Raw genomic sequence first — 24,454 nt, forward strand, 5'->3', positions numbered from 1 at the left:
GAATAATACAACACTTCTACTTGGATGTCACTATCAATCACTTTTGAGTGTTTGTAATAACTTCTGACTGCGATCCAATGTGGATTTTGGTCGAGTGATGAGGCAGAAATTTGTTGTTAGTAACATTCTAAAAGAATTTTATGTGGAAGATGAACAGTTTTAACTTCTGTGGGGCGTGAAAAAAAAGTAATGCAACTAGTAGTGTAACTAATTACTGCTGCCAGAAAGTAAAAAGTAAAATAACAATATCACTTTTCAAAGGAGTAACTATTAATGGGTAATATATTACGTTCTTTGAGTAACTAGCCCGCCCAAAACTATAAGCTATAAGCGAATGAATGTGTGTAAATGAGAGAGAGAGAGAGAGAGGGGGAGGGTGGAAGTGAGTGAGATGTTTGCACAAATGCAGTGCGTCCCGTCAGATTCCTCATCACACATGTGTTATTGGTTTTTCACGATTTCGTGAAAATAAAACGCTTTTTACAGATGATGCTCCGGATGACGGTAAGTACAATTCATTTTGATAAGGATATTTAGCGCCCGCAATTCTAAAGAACGTTTGTTTGATTGACTGAATGCATATAATTGAAAACGCAGCATGCAAATATTAGCCCATAAGAACCGGTGAAGAACTGCATAATATTTAATCGATTTCGAGTTCGTTTAAAATTGTAATTTGAATTTGTATCACATTATTTAGTTCAAACTGTACTATTTAGTGTGGCAGTAGGCTATGTCTAATCTGTGGACAGTTGGTAGAACTAGCAAGCAACTAGTGTTAACTGGGTAAGTTGTCACAACTGCCATCTCAAAAATATGCTGGTTAGGTAGGTTTTGATGGTGGTATGCTGGTTTAAGCTGGTCCTTTGCTGGTTTATGACGGTCCTTAGCTGGTTTATGCCGGTCCTTTGCTGATTTATGCTGGCCCTTTGCTGGTTTATGCTGGTCCTTGAAATAAACACCGGAGGTGGCAAAACAGCGAGCACTTGTAATCATTTTCATATACATTTATGATTACAGCTCAACAATTCTGTGCTCAGCTGGCACAGAATTGGACTTAGAATGCAATCCTTGGGTACAAATCCAGTGAAAAACATGATGATGGAAGAGCTGAAAGATAAGAGATCAAAAAACAAGCTAAAACGGCATGCTTGCGATTTCGTTTTTACGTCTCATTCACTTTTGTTCAACCTATCGGGTAGGTTTAGGTGTAGTGCAGATGGTACATTACTTTAAAACATCACGGAGCATTAGAGTTATAGCGCCTCTTAACAGGCATTTCAAGTCAGAACTGTGGTGACCAACATCACATAAAACAAAGGACCAAGTTCTTACTGACAGAGTCTGGAACTTCATTAAAAATAAAGTTAATCAAATAAAGAGTATCTTTTTGTTTCTGGGTAGTCCTGCATTTTGCCCCTTTCATTATTTACACTTCATTTGTTAATCAGTGGGCGGGGCTTCTTCTTCAGAGGCAGTGTTTAGCCACACTATTACATCATAGAGTGTCACTTTCTTTTTGATCCTAATAAACATACAGGAAGCGTTTTGGTCCAGTTATATAATTTGTCAAACATTACACTGTATAAGAAAATTATTACAATTTTGGCCTATAGCTCATCAGATGGTTGATACAGACTCAGAGTCAGCACACACCTGATTAAAACAAAACATGACTTTTGTTTAAAGGGGCTATATGTAACTTTCTGAAATTTAAACTCGCGACTGACACCTGTGGCCAAAAAACGGAACTGCTCTTCCTTTCTGCTCGCTCTCGTACGTACACACTTCACAAGTCATCCGCTGCAAAGAAGTCAACATTATGTTTACAGAGGTAAGAACAGTCAAATACATGTATTGTTTGAGAAACTAAGTTTGTTTGCAATATATATGACTAGCGGTGGTGGCAGAGTGATCTGAAACGTTAAACATGAACGCGCTTGACGTCACATCCGCAGACAGCGCGCGAAAAATCCGACCCGACAGAAAATAGGAAAAATAGGATACAGGCTTATAGGTGCACCCACTGTGAGCTGACAAGGTGTCAGTATGCTCATCAGGAGATGTTTGAGTCATAAATGGTCAAATAAAAAGGCTATTGTTACGTTTATTTTGGGGAAAAAGTTACATATAGCCCCTTTAATTGTACATTTTATGGTTTGAATGTATTCCTCTAGGTTTTATTTGTAACCACAAGGCATATTAATTTTGTCGCAATGGTTTGTTAAATATTGCTCTTGCCAAGACATTATAGATGTCAGTGTTGCTGTCTGGCTTGAGTATAAATCTATAAACGTCCTGGAGCTTAACTTAATCAACTTGAAAGCTTTTTCCATATGATTTCTGGCAAAACCAAAAATTGCTTTTCCTTGCCTTGGCCTGTATATGAGCTCCTGCAGTTAGTTCATTACACCATATTGACAAAAAGATCAAGCCTAAATGGCTTTTGTGGACTGAGGCGCCTAGACATCCGCAGGACACAACTGCAACTTGAAGGAACAGGCACTTTTCCATCGCATTACTCACTGCAGGTGTTAAGAATCAGGTTGACAGCCAGATATGGAGACTTTTTTATGATAATATATGACCCTGGATCACAAAACCAGTCTTAAGTAGCAAAGTTATATTTGTAGCAATAGCTTACAATACATTTTATGGGTCAAAATTATCATTTTTTCTTTTATGTTAAAAAAAACATTAGGATATTAAGTAAAGATCATGTTCCATGAAGATATTTTGTAAATTACCTATCGCAAATAAATCAAAACTTAAGCATTGTGAAGAACTTCATTTAGACAACTTTAAATTTAGGTTTTATTATTATTATTATTATTATTATTATTATTTTTTAATATTTAGATTTTTTGCCCCCTCAGATTCCAGATTTTCAAATCACAATTAAATACTGTCCTATCCTAACAAACGATACATCAATGGAAATCTTATCTATACAGATTATCCATGTATCCATAACTTTGGATAGTATCAGATTGTGAATTGTAAGTGCCTTAAAATAAAACATACTAAAAAATGTTCAATTGTAATCTCCTCGCTGACCTCAAATAAAAGCAATCATACATTGCAACAATCTGTTTCAATTCTCAAAATTTTATTAGACGCAGAAAAAAGGAAGAGGCGAAGTCACGCAGTCCGTGATGGACAGATCGATAGCGGCTGGTCTATGTGGTGATACAGTACATCGGGCAGGACATACAAATGCTCACCTATCATTCACTGACCTCAAATATGGATTTTCCTCTGAAATATGTGTGTAGTAGCAACTTCACATGGCAGCTCAATCGAATGTTTACCTAGAAAAATGTGTGCTATTAAAGTGTCTCTGCAGAGTGTGGAAGCTGAGTAGTAGCGCACTCACTATATGACAGATGGAGGCACCGGTGCAGTCTTAAAATATGCCGTCATTTTTGGTCATACAAATAAGAGTAATACATCTTTTCAATCTGTACAACTCTATGTTTATTTGTATACACTAAGAATAACAAAAAGTTGCACTTTTGTAAAATAATAGAAGCATCATGATGCGCTTTTTGCCGTTTCGGTCTCTATTAACTTGAGTGCGAAACTTCGAAACTCTGTGTGTTGCCTTACAGACATGAAAAATATATCTAGAGAGTGAAATGTCTGTTTTAAAAGGAACCAATTCAAATATAAAAAAGAAACTTTCTCAGATTATGTAATCTCTATGAAAAATGCATACAGTGGCATCACTACTGTGGAGATGACAAATCAGTGTCGCTGATTTCATCTCTTAAGCTGAAAACAAAGAAAGCACTAGTTTATCAATAAGTTATTAAAACACATTCATAATTATTATATCTGCCGGTGCACTGTGGCAAGCTTTTTTGCATGTGCTTGAGCGCTTATTAGGCTATGTAGGCAACTAAAGGCTCATTATTAGGATGTACAGTATGGTTTATTAATAAAGTGTGACTAATAGTCGACAAATGCTTTAAATTAATGATTACTAGTCGATCAGAAAATATTTTAGTCGAGGGTAGCCCTAATTTTTATTATAACTGTTACAATCACCAGCTGGAGTGCCCGTAAACTCCTGTGGAGGGCACTCCAGCCCGGACTCTGTGTGCTCTCAACCCACCATGCTTTACTCTTGTCTCTATGTGTCTTGTTCTGATTGGTTCCCCTGTTCCATGTGTCCCCTTCCTATTGGTTGGGTTTGTCATGTGTTCCCTCATGTTTGGTATAAAAGCCATTCCTTCACTCCTGTGTTTGCTGATTGTTGTTTAGCCTTCCTTGTCCCTGTGGTTTTTGTGTTTTCTAGTTTCCCCGCGTTTTGATCTTGGACTGTTTCTGTGTTTTTTGATTCTCGCCGCCTGCCCTGACCATCCCGCCTGTTTATTGGATTACTCTTTCGGATTTCCCTGTTTGCCGGTATTGACCCCTGCCTGTCTTGACTACATCTGTCAATAAAAGCTGCATTAAGATCCACCTCTCAGTCGTCCAGACCCCGTTTGTTACAGAACGATCAGCCACTACAAGGATCCAGCAGCTATTGTGGAGTCATCCGGTTCCAGTATGGATCCAGCAGCAATGGATATCATGCGTCTTCGCCAAGGTACATGTTCCATTGAGGACTATGTCGTGAAATTTCTCGAATAGGCAAACATGACTCGCTTAGACGATTTATGCTTGATGATATTTTTTCATGGAGGTCTTTCTGAGCCACTCAACTCTTTGATGCCACTTCATGACCCAAATTGGACTTTAAAACAATACATTGATCTGGCACTTCAATTGAGCGGTTCTGCATTCACCGTGGGTATTGTGGAAGAGGAATGTGGTTGTCATAAGATGTATACCAACACAACTTCTTGCAAAATGCCTGCCATCCCAGAGACTGTTCCTAAAAAGGGCCTCCAGCCAAAAGACTTCTTGTAAAATGGACGCCAGCCCAGAGCCACTGTACAAGATGGTCGCCAGCCCAGAGCCATTACACAAGATGGCTACCACGCCTGAGTCTGCACCCAAGATGGCCGCCGTCCCTGAATTCCCGACCAAGATGGCCGCCGTCCCTGAGTCCCCGGCCAAGATGGCCGCCGTCCCTGAGTCCCCGGCCAAGATGGCCACTGTTCCTGAATCCCCGGCCAAGATGGCCGCCACCCGAGTCTGCGCACAAGATGGCTGCCACGTCAGAGTCTGCTCACAAGATGGCTGCCACGTCAAAGTCTGCTCACAAGATGGCCGCCACGCCTGAGTCTGCACCCAAGATGGCTGCCGTCCCTGAGTCCCCGACCAAGATGGCCGCTGTTCCTGAATCCCCGGCCAAGATGGCCGCCACCCCAGAGTTTGCTCACAAGATGGCCGCCACGTCAGAGTCTGCTCACAAGATGGCTGCCACGTCAAAGTCTGCTCACAAGATGGCCACCACGTCAAGGTCTGCTCACAATATGACCGCCTTTTCAGAGTCAGCTCACAAGATGGCCGCCACACCAGACCCTGCTCACACCGCATCAGCCAAGCCAGCGCCCGCTAACGTCACGTCTGCCAAGCCAGTGCCTGCCCACGCCACGTCAGCCAAGCCACAGCCTGCCCACACCATGTCAGCCAAACCACAACCTGTTCACATCATGTCTTCCCTTCCAGATCAAGTCAAGTCTCGTCGCAGCAGTGGTCGACGCACAGCTGCTGTTCCTGCAAAGCCAAGTCAAGTCACAGCTGCTGTTCCTGCAAAGTCAAGTCACAGCAGCACTTCCTGAGTCACATCAAGACACAGCAGCACCTCCTGAATCACGTCAAGCCGCAGCTGCTCCAACAAAGTCAAGCCAAGTTGCAGCAATCCCAGCAATATCTAGTCAAGTCACAGCCTTTCCAGCAAAGCCATGACAAGTCACGGCTGTTCCAGCCAAGCCAAGTCAGGTCACGGTTGTTCCAGCCAAGCCAAGTCAGGTCACGGCTGTTCCAGCCAAGCCAAGTCAAGTCACGGCTGTTCCAGCCAAGCCAAGCCAAGCCAAGTCACAGCTGTTCCAGCCAAGCCAAGCCAAGTCACAGCTGTTGCAGCCACGCCAAGTCAAGTCACAGCTGTTGCAGCCACGCCAAGTCAAGTCACAGCTGTTGCAGCCACGCCAAGTCAAGTCACGTCACAGTTATTCCTTCAGGGCCAAGTCACATCTCGCCCGAGCATCCAGAGCCACGCCATGTCTCGTCTGATCTGCCAGAGCCACGCCAGGTCTTGACTGTTAACGTGATGGACCTTCCTCAAATGTCAGTGCGGGCTGCAGGTATACCAATAGAGCCGACACTCACAAGCTACGCAGTGCCGACGCTCCCAAGCCAAGCAAGACACGCAGAGCTTACGCTCCCAAGCCTCGCACCCTCAAGCCTGTTGGGCATCCCATTAACCACTGCACTACCTGTGATGGCTATTGCCATTTTAAGTGTGTGGGCTGCACACTGTTCTTCAGAGGCCTCTCCTGTCCACAAGTCTGCTCCAGAGGCCTCGTCTGTCCACGAGTCTGCTCCAGAGGCCTCGTCCGTCCACGAGTCTGCTCCAGAGGCCTTGTCTGTCCATGAGTCTGTCCACGAATCTGCTCCGAAGGCCTCGTCTGTGAGGCACCGTCTAGGGCGGAACCCCCTGAGGAGGCAGCTCCAGCTGCAGATCCTCAAAAGGGGGTACTACCCATATATGAACTCACTGTCTACTCAACCACTGTCAAGGTTCCTGCTCTCCCTGCACCACCATGGTTTCCTGCTCTGCTGTGGGCATTCTTGTTCCTGTCCACTCTGCCATGGCTACCCAAGCTCCCTGATCAGCCATGGCCTCTTGAAATGTTTGCTCTGCCATGGCTACCCAAGCTCCCTGATCCACCATGGCCTCATGAACTGTTTGCTCTGCCATGGCCACCCAAGCTCCCTGATCCACCATGGCCTCCTGAACTGTTTGCTCTGCCATGGCCACCCAAGCTCCCTGATCCACCATGGCCTCCTGAACTGTTTGCTCTGCCATGGCCACCCAAGCTCCCTGATCCACCATGGCCTCCTGAACTGTCTGCTCAGCAAAAAGGCAGGGAAATCTCACACTTATCCGGGCCATCCCACACACCCATACCAAATTTTGAAACCATGAACAACAATATTTTTTATATGGCCATTATCATCATATAAAAAAAGTTTAAATCAACTGGGTAAAATGATTAAAGTTATCTCTTAAACTTCCAATTTCCTTTTTAGTTTTTTAATCTCTCTGTCTCTCATGTGTTTTAACTAATTTTCTTATTTCTTTCACTTTTTTCATCAACACATCTCAAACTTGTTTAAAAACAACCACCTCACTGTAATTTGTTTGCACATAGTAAAGGCCTACATTTATTTTTGAAAAATGTAAGTATTACATTAGGAACATGTTTTATTGTGTTAGCATGCCTTGAAGGTGCAATGTGTAATATTTAAGATTATCTCAAGACAGAAATGCAATATAATATACATAACTATGTTTTCAGGGGTGTATAATAACCTTACTTAATTAACCATTAAATATTTATTACCTCAGAATTATCAGTTTATATCTACATACACCGCGGGTCCCCTGGAAGCCACCATTATGTTTCTACAGTAGCCCTAACAGACGGACAAACTGCTCTACAGATCGCGTTTCATCACTGTTGTTCTTGTGAAAAACACTGACACAATGATGAACAAGTTACTGCAATATTCACAATAACATCATTTTATTGAATTATCAAGTAAATATAATTCCCTAATTTACGATTTAAAAGAAACTTCATTATTCTTTGCTGTTTAAAACGATGACATCTTAATCCCATGTCGGCTGCCATAGCTTCTGTAAAGGGAGGGGTGAGCGGTGGACGGAGTCGTTGGCTTCAATTCACAACCTCACCGCTAGATGCCGCAAAAATCTACACACTGCACCTTTAATGTAAAAATTGGTACAATAATAGCTACATCTTGAATTTATCTTTATTAAAAAAAAAAATCTGAAAAAAAAAACTGAACATGTTTTTTGCATTATGGGTCATGTTTTGCCCTAAGGAAAATTAACCATGGTATTGTTGGGCCTATGGTAAACGTAGTAACCATGTTTTTTTTTGGCAGTTTTTTGGAGTTTTACAACAAATACCATGGTGAAACTATATAGTGTAGCAAAACCAGTGTTCATTTGTGGTTACAACGGATTAGCCTAACCATAGTAACCAATGTTTTTTTGTTTTTATGCTTAGTAAAACCACGCTTAATTTTTATAAGGGTTGTGTTGTATGCCTTAGCTCCCTAAACCTGTTTTAACGATGTGAATATTTGTCGGCTAAATTCCTGCACATTATAATTGTAATTATGTTAATTCGTTAATTATGCAGTAATTGACTGCTACTGCTAACACTTGCTAGCAATTTAATGCTTAAGTAAACAAAGACAAATAGTCTATTTACATATGTAACTGCACTTTAAGTCCTAAACAGGACAGTTTTGTCTCTCTGCTCCAGCTGGGCATTTCCACTCTACTCTTGAGTCTTGCATACTTTTGGCGGATATGTGGAGCGCGCGCGAGGCGAAATGTGTTGCCAGTCAAGACTAACCGATTCATGATTTATTAGATTTTTTATTGAATGGCGAATTCCGAAATAACCACTTTAGTACATTCGGCAGGCAACAAAAACAATAACAACAAAAATATTAAAAAATAATAATAATAAAAATTGGAGGGCAGCGGCCCTGCCGCCAAGGCTTCCTGCTCTGTCTGCTCCGCCATGGCCTCCTGCTGTACTTGCACCGCCAAGGCTTCCTACTCCATCTGCGCCGCCCTGGCAGGCTTCTGCTCCACTGTGGAGGTTCTCTGTCTGGCTCTGGTGGTCTTCTGCTCCGCTGTGGGTATCTTCGCTTCCGCCTGCCCTGCTGTGGGGGTTCTCAGCTCTCCCCATCCTGCGGGCTCCCCCTTGGCCCCCCTGATCTGCCGGTCCTGCCTTAGTCTCAAGTACCTGGCCCTCCATTCCTCCCTCTGCTCCGCTCCACCACCCCTCAGGATTATATTTTGTTTTGGAGTGTCTAGAAGCCACTCCTTAAAGGGTTACGAAACCCCAGACAACTTTTTCTGAGATTTTAGCAGAAGTGTTTGTGCTGCACATCATAGAAAGCAACGTTGGCATCTGTTAATATTAATTGTTAGAGATAACTGGTTAATTTTGAGCTTTTTTGCGCTATTTTCATCTTCCGGGTTTAAAATCTACATTGTCCTGACGTCACCGTTTGTGACGCGGCGATGGACTGTAGTACATCGATGACGTGTCGGTGTCTCATAAATATTCATGACGCTGCGTGTTCTTATCCTATGAGAAGTCGATTTGCTTAATTATTCACGACAGTGTGTGCTGATTTGCTATGGCAGGCGCTTCAGACTATGAGATTGCGTACATTAACTGAGAGGAACGTTCATGGATGAAAGAGAGTGTATGAGTTCGGCACACGCGATTCATTCACAAAGTAAGTGTAAGCGGTAGGGATGTAACGGTATCAAAACTTCACGGTATGGTAATACCTCGATATGAATGTCACGGTACGGTATTTATTGAATCATTTACAGGAAAAACAAAACTAATGAAGAGACTCGAAAAAAGTGCCAGAAGTGCTTATTAAACAGTTTACATGAACACTGAACATATCAATGGCATACAAATTAGCCATCTATCACTTTGAAACAGGAACTTCAATTTTAATAACAAAAAATTATTAAACCATGTAAAAAAAAATTAAAGTTTCAATTTAGTATTCTTGAAAACTCAGAAAAAATAAAAATAGCAGCCTACTTATTGCAGCTGGCCCATGTGCTGAATGAGTATTTGAGAACAATCACCTCATTCACTCACACACTCACTTATTCAGACAGAGACAGGTTTTTTTAAGGAAAATTAGCATATTAACATTATCTGGTAAAAGCTGGGATTTCTGGGCATTTACAATGTCCCCTGCAACAGAAAAAACCCTCTCACTTGGGACCAGAGTATGTGAGCGGAGTGGAGCGGCAACAATTTCCCCTCCGCACTCTGTGCATTTAATAATCGCTCCGCTCCAGCTTCCAAGCTAATAACATCAGCATTAAAAGAGTATAATTCCTGCTTTATGCAGTGCAAAGTTTGTAATGAAAATAAAAATACATTTTCGTCAGTTATTTTACTTATGGATCGCTGCATTTCTTACAGATTTCTGCTCATTCGAAATCGGATACCATTACATTTGTTTTAATGCATTAACAGAGTGATTGCGTGTGAATAAGTGCTGTACCTGTTTAAACGATGCTTTCACCTGAAAATATTAAGTATCCAGAAAGAACAAACTTGTGAACTATAATTTATCGCTCATATGATGTCCATTGCCATCATCATATCCTTCACATTATTTCTGATTTGAGTGATCCATCTATATCAAGCGAAATATGTTTAGCATGTGAATTCCTGCTTAATATGCAGTTATATTACGGACCGTTGGCATGAATTGTTCTCATGATGGAGCGGTCTTGGAGCGAGTTAAAACCACGACGCTCCGACTTTTCAAACATCCGCTCCTCCCTCCATTCAGAATCACACCGCTCCACTCCGCTCACATACTCTGATCTGTAGCGACAACAGACCACAAAGGATGATGGCCACGCCTGGGCTGATGGGAATTGTAGTTCCTGCTAGCTCCCATTCACTCCATTCGCCTGAGCAAACTTTTCTCAGAAGACCTATCGTTTTATCGAGTCATGCGACCACGGTAGTATCGAAAAAAATTTGCTATTGCGGTACGACGGTATTTACAATACCGTTACATCCCTAATAAGCGGATTTTCCTTGACACAACCCATCAAAAGGCTTATATAAACGCGGCAAAATAAGCCTTAACAGTTATTAGTGGTTCAACAGTGTGTTCGTATATAGGTTTTCGATGCATAGGGCAAAAGGATGTCCATTTATTTGTGTTTTAAACTCGTGGGGAGCGAAATGAAACTGTCTGAACCCAAAGTTGTCAGTGTTGTCCTCCACGCAGCGCTGTGAGCGCGCCACGCCCACTTTTGCAGCATTTTTCAATGGGGGGGGGGGGGGGATTGGTTCCCCTGTTCCATGTGTCCCCTTCCTATTGGTTGGTTTTGTCATGTGTTCACTCATGTTTGGTATAAAAGCCACTCCTTCACTCCTGTGTTTGCTGATTGTTGTTTAGCCTTCCTTGTTCCTGTGGTTTTTGTGTTTTCGAGTTTCCCCGTGTTTTGATCTTGGACTGTTTCTGTGTTTTTTGATTCTCGCCGCCTGCCCTGACCATCCCGCCTGTTTATTGGATTACTCTTTCGGATTTCCCTGTTTGTTCCTGTTTGCCCCCTGCCTGTCTTGACTACGTCTGTCAATAAAAGCTGCATTTGGATCCACCTCTCAGTTGTCCAGACCCCGTTTGTGACAAAAACATTAACACAGATTAATAAATAGCGTAATAAATGTATTGTTCCATGTTTGTCTTCTTGTTGTGTTGGGTTTGTATTTTTTAGATTAGATTCAACTTTATTGTCATTACACATGTACAAGTACAAGGCAACGAAATGCAGTTTAGGTCTAACCAGGAGTGCAATAAGCAGCAAGTGCAGGATATAGGTATAATTTATAAGTTATAAGTGCACTTATAGGAGACATGTACAGGGAGAAGCTATGGATAATATTTACAGATGAAGTACTGTGAGCATAATTAACTACAATTAGAAAGTACAAATAGATGACCATAATATACAGGTTGCTATTAACTAATATGTAAATTGCAGGTAGATATGAACATAATATACATGTTGCTGTTTACTGAAGCAGGAATTTACAAATAGATTTGTATAGATATAGATTTATCACAGATTTACAATATGTATATGCAATGGAAATGTGCATTTACAAATGGGTATGTACAGTGTAGTGCAAATAATATTAAAAAGTGCAATGGTAGTGGGGAGAGTGTGGGGTGGGTGAGAGGGGCAGGGCTGTCAGTGGGGGGCAGAGTTCAATAAGGAGACAGCTCTGGGAAAGAAACTGTTCCTCAGTCTGCTGGTTTTAGTCCTGTGGCATCTGAAGCGCCTGCCGGAAGGCAGGAGAGAAAACAGTTTGAGGGCGGGATGAGAGGAATCCTTAAGAATATTGCGTGCTCGACGCAAACAGTGTTTCTTCTGGATGTCCTCAATGGTTGGAAGTGGATGCCCTATGATGGGTTGGGCAGTTTTCACCACCCGCTGCAGTGCCTTACGCTCCACAACAGAGCAGCTTCTGTACCAGACTGTGATACAGTTCGTAAGGATGCTTTCTATCGTGCAGCGATAGAAGTTCACCAGGATAGCTGAGGACAGCTGGTTCTTCTTAAGTGTTCTCAAGAAGAAGAGGCGCTGGTGAGCCTTCTTGACCAGGCTGGAGGTGTTGGTGGTCCAGGATAGATCCTCCGAAATGTGGGTCCCCAGGAACTTGAAGGAAGAGACAGGCTCAACAGCCATCCCATTGATGTGGATGGGTTTGCGTGAACCTCTTCTTTCCTTCCTGAAGTCCACAATGAGCTCCTTGGTTTTGGTAGTGTTAAGGAGCAGATATTGTCTGTGCACCACGTGGCCAGGTGCTGAATCTCCTCCCTGTAGGCAGTCTCATCGTTGTTGCTGATGAGACCGATCACTGTAGTGTCGTCTGCAAACTTGATGATGGAGTTAGATCCATACACAGGCCTGCAGTCATGGGTGAAGAGGGAGTAGAGGAAGGGGCTTAGCACACAGCCCTGTGGTACACCAGTGTTGAGTGTGACAGTAGTGGACCTTACATGTTGAGGTCTGTTGGTCAGAAAGTCCATAATCCAGTTACACAGTGAGGAGTTAATGTCCAGGTCTCTAAGTTTGGTGATTAACTTGGAGGGTCTGACAGTGTTGAATGCTTAGCTGAAATCAACAAACAGCATTCGTGCATAAGTGTTTGTATTGTCCAGGTGTGTGAGTACAGAGTGCAGCGCTATGAAGACTGCATCATCTGTGCTCCTATTGCCACGGTAGGCAAACTGGTGTGGGTCCAGTGTGGATTGAAGAGAGTTCTTGAGATGTGAGATGATCAGCCGCTCGAAGCACTTCATAATGATGGGTGTGAGTGCTACAGGGCGGTAGTCATTCAGACACGTTGAGTTGGAGTGTTTTGGCACTGGCACAATGGAGGTGGATTTAAAACATGTGGGTACAGCTGCTTGGGTAAGGGACATGTTAAAAATGTCTGTGAATACCCCAGCGAGCTGCTCTGCACATGCCCTCAGTACGCGCCCAGGAATACCGTCTGGTCCAGCAGCCTTGCGCGCGTTGATCCGGCTCAGTGCAGTGTGTACATCAGAGGAGGTTAGTGTGATGGGTGAGTGGTCGGTTGAGAAAGTGATCTTGGTGGCAGTCTCTTTATTGTCTCTCTCAAAGCGAGCATAAAAGTCATTAAGCTCATCCAGGAAGAAGACATTAGTGGCTATGGGGGTGGAGTGGCTGGGTCTGTAATCGCTGATGGCCTGAATGCCCTGCCACATGCGCCGAGGGTCAGAGTTAGAAAAGTGCTCCTCAAGCTTAAGTTTGTAGCAGTGCTTGGCCTTTTTGATGCCCCTCTTCAGATTTGCCCTGAAAGTGCTGTAGGCCTGTGCATCACCTGATCTGAAGGCAGTGTTGCGTGCTTTCAGCAGAAGACGCACCTCCTTGTTCATCCATGGTTTCTGATTTGGGTATATGGTGATCTGTTTCTGGGTTGTAACACTGTCTATGGTAATGTTGATATTATCCAGAACAGAAGAAGTGTATCTGTCAATGTCTGTGTGAGAGCCACAGGTGGCCTGAGAAGCAAACATACTCCAGTCAGTGTGTAGAAATCTGTCCTGAAGTGTGAAGTCTGCCCCCGCTGGCCACACTTTGATGGTCTTCACTGATGGCTTCACACGGTTGATGAGGGGTGAGTATTTGGGGGTGAGGAACAAAGAAAGATGGACTGATTGTCCCAAATGGGGGAGGGGGGGCACAGTATAGGCTTCAGCCATGTTTGTGTATACATGGTCTAAAGTTTTGTTTCCTCGGGTGTAACAGAAAACATTTTGATGAAATTTGGGGAGTACTGTCTTTAAGTTTGAGTGATTAAAATCCCCCACAACAATAAAAGCAGCCTCCGGGTGAGCAGTTTCTTGTTTGCTGATGGCCGCATGAAGTTCGTTCATAGCAAGCTTGGCATCTGTTTAGCCATGTTTCAGTGAAGATCATGACATTACAGTTCCAAAGTCTCTTGCTGTGGTTGATGCGGAGTCGAATCTCGTCCATTTTGTTCACCAGCGACCGTACATTAGCGAGGAAAATGCTGGGTAAAGAGAGCCGATGTGGTGTTAGCTTTAGCTTAGCTCTTAGTCCTCCGCGCTTCCCCCATCTTTGTTTACGGTCGCGTCGCCGCCTACGAGCACTTCCGCCCGGCCGGGTAGAATGCGCAGCCTCAGGTGTTCTGGGGATCTCAGGGATGAGTCGAAGATTGCTGATAAAACTGTCGGGAATGTACAAACCAATATCCAAAAGCTCCTGTCAGGTGTACGATGTAAAGGCACTACTCTTCTGCACAAACAGACCCGAGATGAGCAGGTAAAATACTGCAAATTTGCAGAAACTGGAGAGACACCGAGCCTCGCGATGTGTACACGCCGCCATCTTGTTCAGAAGCATAGTATACTATGTATACTAAGTATACATACCTGAATCATGGACTGAATCACTCACTTAACTGAATAATTTGCTCACTGAACCACAGGTTATTCTGGTTATTCTAGTATTTCTGAAAGCAATGCTAAATGCCAATTCATTAAACTTCCAGAATAAAAAATTCTTGATAATTTAATCATCCCCATATCATCCAAGAGGTTCATGTCCTTTTTTCTTCAGTCAAAAATAACTTAAAGGGATAGTTCACCTAAAAAAATAATATTTGATGTTTATCTGCTTACCCCCAGGGCATCCATGATGTACACAAACAAAAATTAACCGCTCATGAATTTTCCAACGTGATTACATGCGTGACGTCATTGATGTGCATCACAGAGCTAGTGCAAGATGAGCATTTGTGGTAAAAAAAAAAAAAAAAGTACATACATTTTAAAATTTTTTAGAAAAAGATTTATCCTCGGCTGGGATCGTGTAGAGTTTTTTGAAGCGGCATTGAAATGCAATTCCTTGTTGGTTTGTTTTCCTTAAAAAAAAACAACTTAATTTCTTTTCGACTGAAGAAAAGACATGAACATCTTGGATGACATGAAGGTGAGTAAGTCAGAAGGTTTTTATTGGTCCTGCCAGAAACACTGCTTATTATCTTTTTTCTTCTTCTTTTTAAGGTTGCAAGATCATAACAACTATGATGGCTAATGGCTGATATCAAAAAAAGATACAGGAGAAGATGAAATATCAGTCAAAGTGTGACTTCCAGGCAAGTTATGGATGGTTATCATCTGCACAGCATGTCTGCTACTCAATCTTAACCCTAATAACTTGCATGTAAAGACTCTCACATCATGACCAACGTGCCTCCAGCAGAAGATAACATAAGTTTAACCTTTTTTTCTGAGAACTGTCCCAACTGCACGGCGATACCTGCATTTGACATTGACATCACTAAGACACTGGCTTTGGGCCTGGTGCTGGTGGTCTTTATAATCTTCGGTGTGATGGGCAACATCCTGGTCATCCTCTCCGTGGTGTGCCATCGCCACCTCCGTTCTGTGACGCATTATTTTATCGCCAATCTAGCCGTAGCAGACTTGCTTCTGAGCTCAGTGGTGATCCCCTTCTCTGCTGCATCTGAAGCCTTGGGACGTTGGGTATTCGGCCGTGCTTTATGCAATGCCTGGACCGCGCTTGATGTACTATGCTGCACGGCGTCCATCCTCAGCCTCTGTGTGATCTCTGTGGATCGCTACATGGCTGTCAGTTACCCGCTGAGGTACCCTTCCTTGGCTACAGGTCGAAGGGCATTGGTGGCAGTTGTGGCTCTGTGGGCTCTTTCAGCTGCCATCTCTGTTGGCCCACTGTTTGGATGGAGGGAGCCCATGCCAGAGGAAGAGTCGGTGTGTAGAGTGAATGAAGAGCCAGGATATGCCCTCTTCTCAGTCGCATGCTCTTTCTACCTGCCATTGGCGGTTATTTTGGCAATGTACTGTAGGGTGTATGTGGTGGCCCGGCGAAAGACTCGTTCCATGAGTGAGGGCAGGCAGACGAATGGGTTAAAAGAGCATGGAGTGACCCTGCGGATCCACTGTCGCAACGCCCAGCAGGCCGCAGAGAAGAAGAAAGCAATGCGAGCAAAGAACTCGCACTTCGCCTTCATGCGTCTGCTCAAGTTCCCCAAGGAGAAGAAGGCAGCCAAGACTCTGGGGATTGTGGTGGGATGTTTCGTGCTCTGCTGGCTGCCCTTTTTCCTAGTGCTGCCTATAAGTGAGTATAAACTAGACGTTTTTGTAAACACACAGCAAAGCGTGTGAAAAGTGGTCTGAAAAAGTGTTGGCCCCTTCCTGATTTTTTTTTTTTTTTGCATGTTTGTCACACTTCAGTGTTTCAGATCATCAAAAAAAAATTACATATTAATCAAAGAAAACACAAGTAAACACAACAAGCAGTTTTTGAATGAAGTTTTTTTATTATGAAGGGAAAACAATCCAAACTCACATGGCCCTGTGTGAAAAAGTGTTTGCCCCCTAAACTTAACTGGTTGGGTCCACCTCTAGCAGCAACAACTGCAATCAAGCGTTTGCGATAACTTGCAATGAGTCTGTTACAGTCCTGTGCAGGAATTTTGGCCCACTCATCTTGGCAGTATTGTTGTAATTCAGCCACATTGGATGATCCACTTTTTCAGAAAAATCGTTGTATCGCCATATAAAGTGCACAACACGTTATATCCTTAGCAGTTCGATAGACGGCGCCAGGTTAGCAATCTCGTATATGTTGCTCGTAAATTCAGTGAGATTAAGTGATGGAGTCATTGACAATGGAGGGAAACACGGAGGAGTTGGTTCCTAAAAAAAAATGCAACTTCTGTAATATGGAAATGGTTCGGATTTTTGCTAACAGACACAGTGCAAACAACAGTTATTTGCAAATGTTGCAATGATAAGATTCGCACGACGGATAGCAACACAACGAACCTTTTTAACCACCTCAAGAGAAAGCACCCGAAAGAATATAAAGAGAGTCAAATTTTAAAAGGACCCCACGCGAGTACATCACCAGGTACAACCAAGCAGCCAGAAATGACAAGGCTTAAACAAACAACTCTAACAAAAGAAACATATCAGAAAGGAACTCCATATAAGAGAACGAGCAAGCGCTGGAAAGACGTAACTGATGCCGTGACATTTTACCTGACCAAAGACATTATTCCTATAAAGACTGTGGAAAATGAGGGCTTTAAAAGACTGTTCAAAGTCGTAGATCCACGTTACGAAATAACCAGTCGCAAATATTTTTCCTCCACTGCCATTCCACAGCTTTATTCAGAGTGCCGCAGCAAGATTGAAAGTAAAATTCAAAACGTAAAGTTTTTTGCTACAACGGCTGATTTATGGTCTAGCCGTACGTCAGAGCCGTATTTAAGTCTGACGATGTCAGAAGTCTGAGTGGAAGTTGTGCAGTGTGTGTCTAGAAATAACATATTTTCCACAAGACCACACAGGTGAGCTCATAGCGCAAGGTCTTAGGGACGCGCTTGAATGCTGGGGACTGAAAGAAGCAAACATGACCTGTATGACGTTAGATAGTGGGGCCAATATGGTGAAGGCATTGGAGCTCAACAGCTGGACTCGTCTGCAGTGTTTTGGGCACAGACTCCACCTAGCCTTCGGTAAGTGCAACTAAAAATAATAATGGTCTCTGATATTCAAGTGATTATATTCAGCTATTATAATAAATCATTGCAAATTACATTAGGAATTTTGAACATAGTAAAATCATGAGATTAGTTTGCTATAATAATTGCACTGGTATGAGTAAATGTTTTGTAAATTAAATGTTATATATACATTTAAACATTTTATATACATTTTTACATTGTGTTGTGCATTAGGTTAAATCTAATTGATACATTGTTCTTTTTTTTTTTTTAGAAAAAAGTGCCAAAGACCCTCGTGTTGAACGTGCAACATCTGTCGGCAAGAAAGTTGTCAGCACATTCTCCTTCAGCTGGAAGAAAAAGAGTGAACTAAGTAATGCTCAAGCTGAGCTAAAGCTACCTCAACAGAAGCTCATCACTGAGTCCCCAACACGATGGGGTTCGAGGCTCAGCATGATTGAGCGAGTGCTTGACCAGCAGACAAGAAGGCAAGGCATTTGGTCCCATCATGGCAAGATGTTGACGTGATGGAGTCTGTGAAAAAGGCACTGAGTCCACTGAGAGACTTTACTGATGCACTCTCAGGTGAGGACTATGTGAGTGTATCTTATGTCAAGCCAGTGCTTCACATGTTGAAAGTCAACATTTTGAGCCTGAATGATGAAGACACTGAACTAACAAAAACAATGAAGACAACCATTCTCAATTACCTCACTGACAAATATCAGGACCCCACCACTGATGACCTGCTGGATATGGCTTCGCTTTTCGATCCTAGATTCAAAACATAATTCCTTGCCAAAGACAAGGTAGAGGGAATACAAACCAGAGCTGTGGCTGAGCTGGAGTCTTTGATAACCATACACATACAGCATCCAAAATCAGATCAGCAGCCTACATCTAGTACCTCAGCCTCCACATCACAAATCCTTGATGAGGATCAGACACCACCCAAGAAAGCAAAGAAATCACTTTCCAGCTTTTTAAAAGCCTTAGGTGTTGCAAGTGCATCTGCAACCACATCAGTTTCCTCATCTGTGAAAGAGGCAATAGAAGGAGAATTGAAGGGTACTTGTCCACGCCAAATGCAGAAAGTGAGGTGGATCCGCTGGAATGGTGGAAAGTCCATGAGGCAAACTTTCCAAGAATTAGCCAGCTTGCTAGAAAGTATCTCTGCATTCCAGCCACAAGTGCTCCCTCGGAGCACCTGCCAAAGGGCATCTCTTAAGCCTGAGAAAGTGAATCAGCTGGTCTTCCTTTCTAAGAATTTGTGATTGTGATTTGTCATACTTTGTAATCTTTAGAAATGTATGTGTTCCAAAGCTGCTAAGTTTACAAGACTCAGGAATGAAGTCAGGAAATATTTTTGTATCTTTATTTTATTTTTTTTGGTTCTGAAACATGTTGCACAAAAATCTATGGTACTTAGAGTACAAAAGGTAGTTTACAGTTTGTATGTTTATTTTTCTTTTCTAAGCCAATGTTTATTTTGGGAGTTATGATGAAGTCTGTGCACTTGCATTGACAGTTAATATTTTTATTTAAACTTTATTTAGCTTTGTAAAAAAAAAATAAGCCATTTACATTTTTGAAGGTGTTGCTGAGGATCTATGTCTAATAAGCTATCTGATTTGTTAGACTTGTTAAACTAAGATTTGTTAGATTTGTTAAACAAATGTTCATTTTGATGGTACAGTAATTGTAATGCAAGTCTTGTTGAATGTTCTTTCTTTGCAGAATAGCACCTGCATTAAATCTTCACTTGATTAAAATATTCTTAAACATACATGGTAAGAGTATATTTTATATGGGGACATTAGTTTGGTTGTATTGTACCTTTGTAATTTGCAAAATAGTCTTAAAAAAACAACTTGAAAAAGAATCGGGATAAAATCGTGAATCGTGATTTCCCCAGAAAAAATCGGGATATGATATTTTTTCCATATCGCCCACCCCTAATTCAGGTCAGGACTTTGACTAGGCCACTCCAAAGTCTTCATTTTGTTTTTCTTCAGCCATTCAGAGGTGGATTTGCTGGTGTGTTTTGGATCATTGTCCTGCTGCAGAACCCAGGTTCGCTTCGGCTTGAGGTCACGAACAGATGGCCGGACATTGTCCTTCAGGATTTTTTAGTAGACAGCAGAATTCATGGTTCCATTTATCACAGCAAGTCTTCCAGGTCCAGAAGCAGCAAAACAGCCCCAGACCATCACACTACCACCACCATATTTTACTGTTGTATGATGTTCTTTTTCTGAAATGCTGTGTTACTTTTACGCCAGATTTAATGGGACACACACCTTCCTAAAAGTTCAACTTTTGTCTCGTCAGTCCACAGAGTATTTTCCCAAAAGTCTTGGGGATCATCAAGATGTTTTCTGGCAAAACTGAGACGAGCCTTTATGTTCTTTTTGCTCAGCAGCGGTTTTCGTCTTGGAACTCTGCCATGAAGGCCATTTTTGTCCAGTCTCTTTCTTACGGTGGAGTCATGAACACTGACCTTAACTGAGGCAAGAGAGGTCTGCAGTTCTTTAGATGTTGTTGTGGGGCCTTTTGTGAACTCTTGGATGAGTTGTCGCTGCATTTGCAGATAATGGCTCTCACTGTGGTTCGCTGGAGTCCCAAAGCTTTAGAAATGGCTTTATAACCTTTTCCAGACTGATAGATCTCAATTACATTCTTTCTCATTTGTTCCTGAATTTCTTTGGATCTCAACATGATATGCAGCTTTTAAAGATCTTGGTGTGGCAGTAATCAGGCCTGGGTGTGGCTAGAGAAACTGAACTCAGGTGTGATAAACCACATTTATGTTTTAACGGGGGGAACACTTTTTCACACAGGGCCATGTGTTTTTGGATTTTTTTTTTACCTTCATAAAAAAACATTTAAAATCTACATGTTGTGTTTACTTGTGTTATCTTTGATTAATATTTAAATTTGTTTGATGATCTGAAACATTAAAGTGTGACAAACATGCAAAAAAAATAAAAAATCAGGAAGGGAGCCAACACTTTTTCACACCACTGTATAATTTAAATTAAGATTTCTAAATTTACTTATTTAATATATAAATATAATTACATATCATATACAGGGAGTCACACCACATGACATTTTTAAACCTGAACTAACCTTGTTTTTGTCATAAACTTGTTTTGGTTAGATAAAAGCAATTATCTAACATTTTAGAGACTTTTTTTTTTGCATGCTGTTTTTTTTTTCTTCCCCTTTTTATTTTTTTTGTTTTGATTGCACCACAACTTTTTTTTTATTTTTCAAACATTTTATTTTTCAAATATCAATATTTTTTTCAAATATAATTTTTGATGAAAAATGCCAGTTTGAATACGTGAAAGTATGAATGAGATTTGAGAGCTACCTCAGACAGGAGATTATCATAAAAAAAACAGTAGCTTGTTTTATTATCATAAATATAAATGGTGTGTGTGTGTGTGTGTGTGTGTGTGTGTGTGCGTGTGCGTTTTCCTATATTTTGGTTGCACCACAAATTTTTCAAATATCATTTTTTTTTTTTCAAATATTATGTGTCACTGGAGAGGGGTGATGAATATAAACAGCCACAAATGAGATATAAACATCTAAAATTTCTAAAAATAAAAAACTAGACTAATATTAAAGTTTTCTAAATACTAGTTTATAAATGTACTTACTGATACATTTACAGTATTAATAAATATGATGACAATCACGTACAAGCAGTTGCACCACATGACATTTTCCAACCTGATCTGAGTGTTGTTGTTTTTTCCTTGTTTGTTTTTGGTCACACTACACAACTTTGTTTTTTTGTTTGTTTTACACTTTTGTTTTTGTTTACAAATAATGACAGAAGATGCCTGTGAGATGAATACAAAAGATTTGAGAGCTATGTTAGTAGCTTGTATTGTTTTGTGTGTTTAAGTGCGTGTGCATTTTTGTTTTCCTATGTTTTTGTCACACAACAAGTTTAGTATTTTTTTTAAATATTATTTTTGTTTTTATTTAAAATGATGATAAAAGAAGATGCCAGTTTGAATATGTAAAAATACAGTGCCTTGCAAAAGTATTCTTTTTTTTCACATTTTGTTTTGTTGCAGCATTATGTTAAACTGCTTTAAATTACTTTTTTCCCCACATCTACATCTCATACATCATAATGACAAAGCACAAAACAGGTTTGTAACAACTTTGCAAATTTATTAGAAATAAAAAACTGAAAAGATCCCGTTGCATAAGTATTCATACCCTTTTCTGGGACACTCAAAATTTAGCTCAGGAGCATTCATATTGCTTCTAGATGTTACTACACTTCAAGTGGAGTTAAACTGTGGCAAATTCACTTGAATGAGTATGATTTAGAAAGGCACACACCTCTCAGAAAAGGTCTAACAGCTGAAAATGCATATCAGAGCAAAAACCAAGTCCTGAGGTCAAGATAACTGCCTGTAGAGCTCAGTGACAGACTTGCGTTAAAGCAATGATCTAGGGAAGAGTTCAGAAAAAAATCTGCTGCATTGAAGGTTCACAGAAGCATTATCCATAATGGAAGACGATTGGAACAACTAGGACTCTAGAAAATGTCTGCCAGCCCCCATCCAAGCTGACAGAGCTTGAGAGGTGAAAAGGTGAGGTAAAGAATGGCAGATAATTGCCAAATGCAGATGTGCAAAGCTTGTCACATCAGACCCAAAAAGACTTGAGGCTGTAAAGGTGCTTCAACTATGTACTGAGTTAAGCGTATGAATACTTATGCAATGTACTTATTGCAGTGTTTCATTTTTAATCATTTTGTAAAATTTGCAAATCTGTTTTTTGCTTTGTCATTATTATGGTGTATGGAGTGTAAATTGATGTGGGGAAAAACTAATTTAAAGCAGTTTAACATAATGCTGCAACCAAACAAAATGTTTGGGGTTTGAATACTTTTGCAAGGCACTGAATGAATGGGATTTTAGAGCTATCGCAGAAGGGAGATTTTCATTAATACAAACAGCCACAAATGAAATTTGAATAGCTTAAATTCTGGTCTGTTGCTCATACAAATCAACAGTACAGCTTCAGAAGAAATATAGTGCACAAGTCCCATTTTGGCAGTTTCCTCCTCATTTATGTTCACTGCTCAGAAAACAGCCAGAACAAAGTCAAAGAACATACTGCACTGAATTTGGTAATTTAAAATGAGGTATGCGAGTGTATTTGATAAACACATGCTGTTTTCAAGTTTTCAAAACACATTTTAGATGTTATGCCTTAATTTATTTTCTTATTTATTCTCATCCATTTTTCCAAACGACTCGATGTTCTCCCACAATACGCCTCCCTGCATAAACAGCATCGACATAATCCTTTCTGGGCCTTTTAGATTGCATTTAAATGAGCTTGTTTACAACAAAATAATGAATAATGAAAGAAAGAGAAAGTATTGCAGTCTACTTCAACCCAGAATAGAGGCTTTTATATGCTAAACAGCAGCCCTAGTCCAGCAAACCCTCTTTTGTATGGATTCCACATGTTTGCAGGCAAACCATTTGAACTTGCATCGAATGTTTGCTTGTTTACCGGCCTGCGTGTTTAGTAATTGGACAGCTAAAGTGCTATGATTCAGTCATTTGTGCATCTCATTCAAGTTTTCAAAGTAATGCACAGATCAAAGCAAAGCCTTTGAAAATATGAAACATCCAAACCATTTGACCTTCCGTTTTGAAGCAACCTTATAAATGATGGAGGTCTCCTGCTGCATATATTGCAGCAATTCTGTCTTTTCATTCTTTCCGTGTCTCCACAGGCTCCATCTTCCCATCCCACAGACCCCCGGACACTGTCTTCAAAATTACTTTCTGGCTAGGGTACTTCAACAGCTGCCTCAACCCTATCATCTACCCATGCTTCAGTCAGGAATTCAAGAAGGCCTTCCAGAATGTTCTCCATGGGCATTGCCTCAGCAGGACACACAGGACCTGGAGCCCTCCGGCCTCTGCTGGAAACCCTATGCATGGCCCCAAATCACCACAGGGTCTCCCATCCTGGAGGCCTACTAATACATCGCCTACCGCTAATATGAACTCATTTACTGCACACAACAGTGCTCTGAATGCGCCTGAAACATCTCTGACAATTAAAGTTCTTCAGGTTTCTGTATGCAAGATGGACGGTGAGGCTATATGAAATGCTTTTGAAAGAATAACAGTTTACAAAGACAAGGTTGTGAACAAAGCCACAGTGAAATGGAACAAAAATGACTAGAAATCTGGCTAATTTTTGTATACAGGAACACCACCTTGTGGCAACATCTATAATATGCATCTGCACTTTTGTGAAGCTTAAAACTGTGGAGTCCTAATTTGAAGTGTAAAAAAAAAAACTTGGTCATGAAATGATTGTGGATAGAGCTATTTGAAACAACTTTTTGTAAAGTCTTCAAATCTCGTGCAAATACGAATACACTAATAAAAGTCCAATGTACTGTGTTAATACGAAGGAATTATCCATATTGCTGTTTATCCATATTTCAAATTACGCACCGTATTGTATTGTGTTTTAGAATTGAAGAAAATGCCAGTAAACTTATAAGACAGTATTCATTTTTCCACATATTTTCTTTGAGTGAACAATAAGGCCCA

The 24,454-nt window shown here is 41.2% G+C and overlaps 1 protein-coding gene across 1 annotated transcript; it reads left to right on the forward strand.

Moving 5' to 3' along the window:
• Window positions 1-371: 371 nt before the first annotated feature.
• On the forward strand, window positions 372-24,454 carry adra1ab (adrenoceptor alpha 1Ab). The gene is made up of 3 exons (XM_073829874.1): window positions 372-504; window positions 15,346-16,441; window positions 23,620-24,454. Exons 2-3 carry the CDS (start codon window positions 15,523-15,525, stop codon window positions 23,997-23,999), a joined length of 1,299 nt encoding a protein of 432 aa, XP_073685975.1. The 5' UTR covers window positions 372-504; window positions 15,346-15,522; the 3' UTR covers window positions 24,000-24,454.

Source organism: Garra rufa, chromosome 23, assembly GCF_049309525.1.
Source record: "Garra rufa chromosome 23, GarRuf1.0, whole genome shotgun sequence".
In the NCBI taxonomy this organism is placed as follows: Eukaryota; Metazoa; Chordata; class Actinopteri; order Cypriniformes; family Cyprinidae; genus Garra; species Garra rufa.